This window comes from Chaetomium globosum, genomic scaffold (genome assembly GCF_000143365.1).
Source record: "Chaetomium globosum CBS 148.51 scaffold_6 genomic scaffold, whole genome shotgun sequence".
In the NCBI taxonomy this organism is placed as follows: domain Eukaryota; kingdom Fungi; phylum Ascomycota; class Sordariomycetes; order Sordariales; family Chaetomiaceae; genus Chaetomium; species Chaetomium globosum.
This window is the reverse complement of record NT_165981.1, coordinates 1,910,273-1,917,187: the sequence shown is the minus strand read 5'-3', so window position 1 is coordinate 1,917,187 and position 6,915 is coordinate 1,910,273. Positions and strand designations below refer to the sequence as shown.

The following is a 6,915-nucleotide window of genomic DNA, read 5'->3' as shown; positions in this document are numbered from 1 at the left end:
GGGGAGATAAATACTAGAGTTCTATGCAAAAGTTGGTCTTTCTAACCTTAAGCGTCTATACCTATCTAGTTTTAAAACTAAATTTACATTGATAGGGAGAGAGAAATCTGTAAATTTGTGCTTTAACTGAGGTACCTGTTCTTGGAAAATTACTTCACTTACACGCAGCCTTAGTGGCTCAGCATTCGGACAATAAAGAATACACTTTCGTTTGCATCTCAACAACCATTTTAATGTATTTGATTTCGAGACCAAATATAGAAGACTGAGACTGAGGAGACCAACTCTTATATAGATGTTTAATACTCGACTCGTTGTTTGGTCCAATGAACAAAGATTCTCGCTTTTCACTTCCAGCTTGTTTTGTATGCCTTGAATTTAAATCACCTGACCACGAGGCGACGGCAAGGCTGAAAGGCCACTGGAAACCAGAAACAATTGTGGTTGGACCGACCACATAACTATCGAAACCAGCAATTTTGGACAATCCCCCGTTTCCCCTTGTTTATTGAAAATGTGATTGGGGCCTGGCCATGGATGCAGACTGGGACGAGGTAAGCTCTTTCATTTTATTTTTAGGAGAGTAGGGGCAATGGCATCGAAATTCCAAGTTCGTTGTCTGCGTTACGCGGGCTGAGTGTGTGTTCGCGTCGGCGCACGACCCCGCGATGGGTGTACTTGGAGCTCGACTCTCCCCTTCGTCCCCCCGGCTCCGTTCACCTTTTACCGGCCGAAAAATCATGCCCGGGCTCCGACATGGCACACATGTACAGCATAACTGACCGCGCAATGCATCCGAGCAGGTGACCCGCATCGCCTTCCCGGCGCCCGGCTCCAATGACTACCCCCGACCGGCCACCGCTCTAGCTTTCGACACCATCGCCGAGTTATTATGGGCTGGCAACGACCGAGTATGTCCCCAGACACAGACACCAGCGATTCCCTTCTCCAATTCTGCTCGCGATCATGGTTCTGACCATATCAGGGCCGTGTGGTCTCCTTCTACGGCCGCGACCTGCAGCGGTACACGGCCTTCAAGATCCACCCCCCGTCCGAGGGCCCAGTACGGCAATTCCTTTTCCACGACAAAGGCGTCATTGCGCTCGGAACCCGGAGCGTGCACATGGCGATGCGAAGGGGACCCACACTCTGGAATATTCGGTACGATCACACTGGGCATCCGGGCGCCGCGGAGGAGGGGAAACCGTTTGAATCGCTGACCTGGGATGTAGGCACGATGAAATGGAAAATCTGCAATGCATGAGTTTCACCTCGAAAGGCGCCTCTGAGATTATCGTCGCTGGATTTCAAGACACCATGTTTGTTATCGACGTTGTCAAGGGGGAGATTGTCAAGCAGGTAAGCTCAGCTCTCTTTGTTCGGGGTTCTTTTCACCGTCCAGTCCCCCAGCTTACATCTGACCGAAGGTCGCTACACTACATCACTACACCATTATGAAGAAAAGCAAGTATATTTGCGCCGCCACCCGGACCGGCTGCGTCGATCTTCTCGACCCTATCACGTTTAAAACCGTCCGAAGCTGGCAAGCCCACGCGTCGTACATCAACGACATGGACGCCCAAAATGACTTCATTGTCACCTGTGGAGGTTCTCTCAAGCAGCAGGCCGCTCAGACCTACATGCTTGACCCATACGTCAATGTCTTTGACCTAAAGAACATGACCTCGATGAAACCAATGCCGTTTCCACCCCTGGCAGCCCACGTTAGGTTGCACCCGAGAATGCTCACCACTAGCATCGTGACCTCCCAGCACGGACAGATGCATGTGGTGGACATCATGAATCCCAACACGAGCAACGTGCGGTACGCAAATGTGATGTCGTTTATCAATCTTTTCGAAATAGCACCTTCTGGAGAGGCTCTCGCCATGGCCGACACAGAGTGCAACATTCATCTTTGGGGTTCACCCTCCAAGATCCACTTCACCGACATGGCCATCCCAATTGAAATGCCAAAGGCGGAGGAGCCCGCTCCCATGCTCGACTGGTCGCCAGATACGTAGGCATACCTCCTGAGCCAATACTACCCCCACCTTTCCCGACTGACATCGTCGATAGCCCCCTGAGTTCGATAGGAATGCCCTACTACCGTGAACAACTATTCTCCGCCTGGCCTTCCGATATCATCTCCGACATTGGCGCGCCGCCCGTGCAGCTAGACCCGTCATTCCTGGCTTCTCTTAAGCAAATGGAATGGGGCTTTTACGGGAGAAACTCGCGAGGTCTACGCCGTAACCAAGTCGAAGACACCCGAGCATGCATGAAGCCATCCATGCAGCCACCGAAGTTCTTGAGCGAAAAGGCGCGGGAATCGGCCATGTCCTATAGCGCCGCTGTACCCGACCCCAAGGTGGAGCAGGTACCTGAGTCGTCAACGGACGAGCTCGAGAGCCTAAAACCCGAGGCGCCGCCAATATACCGGAACCTGGAAATCAAATACAGCAAGTTTGGCGTGGGATGACTTTGACTTCGGGTAAGCGAAGGCCTTTCCCCCCCTCCGGATCCCGGTCCATTCGCGATGGACAGAGCTGACAGGCTGCTTTTCAAAGGTACTACAATAAGACACAGTACGCCGGTCTAGAGAACCACATTCCGAACTCATATGCGAATTCGCTTTTGCAGCTCATACATTATACCCCCCTTTTGCGGAACATGGCCCTTCAACATGCCGCCACCGCGTGTGTGACTGATTTGTGTTTGTTGTGCGAGTTAGGTTTCGTCTTTGACATGTTACAGAAGGCAGAAGGGTCTACATGCCAGGCAACGAACATGTTCAAAGCTTTGGGCGCCACCCCTCAAGCTGCGCCTTTGGGACTACTCGAAGAGGAAACACACGTACCATCACTATCAACCATGTCTCAGGGGCTGAGTAGGTTCCTGTTCGACAGAATCAACCATGACTACCGAAGCATAAACCCGATTTCAACTACGCTAGAGCAAACTCTTTTCAACCTCCCGCAGCCTCCCACTCCGGACGAATTGGTGTCGAGGGTCCTCGCGACATCAGCCGTGGTAACCATCAAGTGCATGAACTGCCGAAGCGAGACCACGCGCCCTGGCACCGCACAAGTCAACGATCTAATGTACCCACCGCCGAAGGGCTCCGCTAGAGGTGGTAGAATGCACAAGACGACATTCTCCCAAGTGCTTAAAACAGGAGTCGAGAGAGAAACCGCGTCTAAGGGGTGGTGCAGTCGTTGTCAAAGATACCAGAACTTGCAGATGCGAAAGACGATACACAGTGTCCCCGCAGTGCTCGCCATCAACTCGGCCATTTCCAGTCAGGAACATCGGAAACTCTGGGCGACACCTGGATGGCTGCCGGAGGAGATTGGCATCATCGTGGACCAGGGGCAGTTTTTCTGCTTCGAGGGCGAGGACCTAAAGTTGCATCTCCAGCGAGGAATGCACAACATCACGGTTTACTCGTTGATCGGGATGGTGGTCAACATTGAGAGCAGCTCGCCCCAGAAGACACATCTCGTGAGCGTGATCAATGGTGAGTTGGATTTTAGTCAGGGTTGAGAATTCGATGTACTGACAATCGAATAGTTGCGCATGCGGATGCAGCACCGTCGGCGGAGAGCAAGTGGCACTTATTCAACGATTTCTCAGTACGGCCTATCTCAACCGCAGAGGCGTTAACATTCAACGCGGCATGGAAGCTGCCTGCTGTGTTGCTGTTTCAAGTCAAGGCCGCGAATAACAAGACCAACATGGATTGGAAAACCAAACTAGACACATCGTTACTATACCAGGATCTGACGCCGCACTCAGATGAAAAGACGTACCATGTGCTCGACCTGGAGGCGGAGCCGCCAGGTCCGGACACCATCGTGGGGTTGGACACTGAGTTTGTGTCGCTGAAGCAGCCTGAGATCCAAATGAACTCGGACGGCGAGAGAGAAACGATCAGACCCATGTCACACGCCCTGGCAAGAGTTTCAGTCGTGCGGGGCCAAGGCGAACACGAAGGAGAGGCCTTCATCGACGATTACATCGCTATCAGGGAACCCGTTGTGGACTACCTCACGCTATATTCGGGTATCACACCAGGCGATCTCGATCCGCGCACCACCAAGCACAACCTTGTGTCTCTCAAGGTGGCGTACAAGAAACTCTGGGTACTTCTCAACCTCGGCTGCAAATTTCTAGGCCACGGCCTCCGGCAAGATTTCCGCGTTATCAACATCCAAGTGCCCCGCGCTCAGGTGATCGACACTATCCAGGTCTTTTACCTTAAGGCGCGGCTGCGCAAGCTGTCGCTCGCCTTCCTGGCCTGGTTTCTTCTTAAGGAGGACATCCAGCTTGAGACGCACGACTCGATTGAGGATGCGCGCACCGCTCTGAAACTGTACCGCAAATACCTCGAATTTGAGGACGCGGGTATACTAGAGGCGATGCTCGAAGATATCTATAAGGTAGGAAGGGCCACCAACTTCAAACCGCCGCGGAAGGACGATCAAGTCATCCAGCGGACAGACACACCGTTCCTGTCACGGTGATTGAGGGCAGTGGTGGCAGCGCAGCTGACCCGTGTACGCCCTCCCGAAAGCCGGTTGGGCGCGGGATCAGTTCAGGGGGCACACCGTTTGGGGTGGTGAATGTGTTTACGCCAGGCAAGGGCTCACCTTTGCCCAAGTGAGGTCTCGGAGGAGAGCCCTTGTTCTGGCGTTCCCCGGCAAGCGGTGCGTGACATGGGAAGGAGGGGAGGTGAGACAAGGAATGACGTGTCTTGCGTGAGCAGAGTAGGACGGAGCATTTTCTTAGCTAGCGAATGGAAAACCTAAATGAATAACCACATTGAATCGAGCCATTTCGTGAGTGGCCATTCTTGGGGGTTTCCTCCCGCCCCTTTATTTCTGAACAAGGCTGGACCCCGTCATTCCCATTTCGGGCCCATCCCGGTTTTGCAGGTTCCCTCTCCTTTCCTATAGGTCTTGGAGATTGCAGCGCGGTTGACACCAAACCTAGAAATCAGCTGTGATTCGTCAATGCAACGATGTATTGCAAAGGGAGGAATCGTGTCCCGCCCCGGGTTCCCATGGAGTCGGTTCGGGGGGAGAGGGGGGGGAGGGTTACCTTGTTCTATTTCAGTGACTTAGTAAATTGAGGCACAATGTTTTTGAAGGAATAAGTTCCCAAAACTCAACCACGGCACTCGGTGGGCGGCGTATTCAACGGACAATGGCGACAGTCCTGGGGTTCATGATAGACGTAGCAGCGGAGAACATCGCTGTCACCACCATTGCTCTCCTCGTCACAACCTATCTGCTGGTCTACCGATGGCAGCTCGTCAAAACTCACCCAGACGAACCGCCCGTCATCCCCTCGGCGGTGCCCTTCGTGGGACATCTCCTGGGCATGGCATTTCTGGGTGGGAAATATGTAAAGAACCTTGGGTGAGACCCGTATCTACCCTTGAGACGAAAATTGACCAGTCACTGACACATAAGAGACAGCCTCCGCAACCCGGACAAGCCCATCTTCACGCTGCCTGTGCCTCGCTCCCGCATGTACATTGTCACGGACCCGTCTCTGGCGGCAGCGGTGCAGCGCGCTTCCAAGACGCTGTCTTTCACGCCGCTGGTGCCGGATATCACTCAGCGGGTGCTGGGGCTGGACGATGACACGGTTGCTGTTGTCAAGCAGCGTATTGATTCTGAGCCGGGGGAAGTAAAGGGTTTTCTTGATGATATGCACGATTTGGTGTACTCTCACTTTGGGCCCGGAGAGATGTTGAATGAGCTGAGTCTCGAAGCGGTGAGGGAGTTGTCGAACGAGGTGGATGAGTATGCTAGGGCACTGCGAGGAAGCAAAGGGGCCGAGGAGACGGTCGACCTCCTTCAGTGGATCCGGCATTTTGTTGCCATTGCAACTGCCAACCTGCTCTATGGCGACCAGAACCCTTTTTCTCTACATCCGGAATTGGAGTCTGCCTTTTGGCGACTTTTGACCACGGCTTGGGTATCACTGCTAATGGGGTATCTTCCCTTCCATCACAGCCCCAAAGGCTTACCGAGGACGCGAGGCGTTAGTGGCCGCTCTTGAGGCATATCTCTTACAAAACCGTCACCTCCCTAGCGACGGCAACAAGGGTGCCTCCAAGATCGTCCAACAACGGATTGCCATTGCCCTTCAACACGGCTGGACTCTCCGTGCAGTAGCCCGCTCCGAGCTCTCCTTTCTCTTTGCCGGCATCGTCAACACGGCGACGACCACGTTCTGGATAGTCCTCCACGTCTTTAGCCTACGGCCTCGTCCGGCACAAATAACCTGCTTTCCACTATCCGCTCAGAGCTATCCTCCTCCATCACCTCTGACCCCCAAACCGATACATTAACCCTCTCCCTCGACAAACTCAAAACCACCACCCCGGCCCTCCAATCCCTCTTCCGCGAGTGCCTCCGCCAAAACTCCGACACCTATTCGACCCGGCTCGTAAAATCAGCCACCACCCTCCCCGACCAAGCAGGGCCATATCACCTCGCCGCAGACTCGGTGCTCCCAGATCTCGGGCGGCACGATGCACTCAGACCCACGCATTAAGGGTTCGGATGTGGGCGAGTTCCAACCCTTCCGCTTCCTCCTCGCCACCATCTCCCAACACAAGAAGCATAACCCGGAACAGCAACAACAACACCGGCCCGCAATGTCCACGGGAACACCCACCATCACCCCGCTGCCTTCCGCGCTTTCGCGGCGGAAAACCCCTCTGCCCCGGCCGCCACTTCGCCAGCTCTTGATCCAGGCCTTTGTGGCGCTGCTGGTGACCCGTTTGATATCTCCGCTACTATACTACTACGACGACTACTACTACTACTACTACCGGCAAAACTACTACTTCCTGCGACAGGGGCGATTACAGTGCCCTGGCAAGGAGGACGGGGTGTT

General features: G+C 54.0%; 3 protein-coding genes across 3 annotated transcripts in view; 2 read left to right on the top strand and 1 right to left on the bottom strand.

Annotated features, from left to right (window-relative positions):
- Window positions 1–533: 533 nt before the first annotated feature.
- On the top strand, window positions 534–4,526 carry CHGG_08952 (uncharacterized protein; the record flags this gene model as incomplete). Its single annotated transcript, XM_001226878.1, has 8 exons — window positions 534–554; window positions 804–911; window positions 986–1,161; window positions 1,233–1,359; window positions 1,461–2,020; window positions 2,080–2,380; window positions 2,758–3,520; window positions 3,574–4,526. The coding sequence occupies 8 exons, from the start codon at window positions 534–536 to the stop codon at window positions 4,524–4,526; spliced, it is 3,009 nt and encodes a 1,002-aa protein (XP_001226879.1).
- Window positions 4,527–5,169: 643 nt separating this feature from the next.
- Window positions 5,170–5,883, bottom strand: CHGG_08951 (uncharacterized protein; the record flags this gene model as incomplete). Its single annotated transcript, XM_001226877.1, has 2 exons — window positions 5,170–5,394; window positions 5,554–5,883. 2 exons carry the CDS (start codon window positions 5,881–5,883, stop codon window positions 5,170–5,172), a joined length of 555 nt encoding a protein of 184 aa, XP_001226878.1.
- Window positions 5,884–6,547: 664 nt separating this feature from the next.
- CHGG_08950 (uncharacterized protein) overlaps window positions 6,548–6,915 on the top strand; it is a gene marked incomplete at both ends in the record, with an annotated part of 560 nt that continues 192 nt past the window's right edge. Inside the window, one exon of the mRNA XM_001226876.1 lies at window positions 6,548–6,910. Within this exon, the coding sequence (XP_001226877.1) occupies window positions 6,548–6,910 (363 nt within the window). The remainder of the gene's footprint in view (window positions 6,911–6,915) is intronic.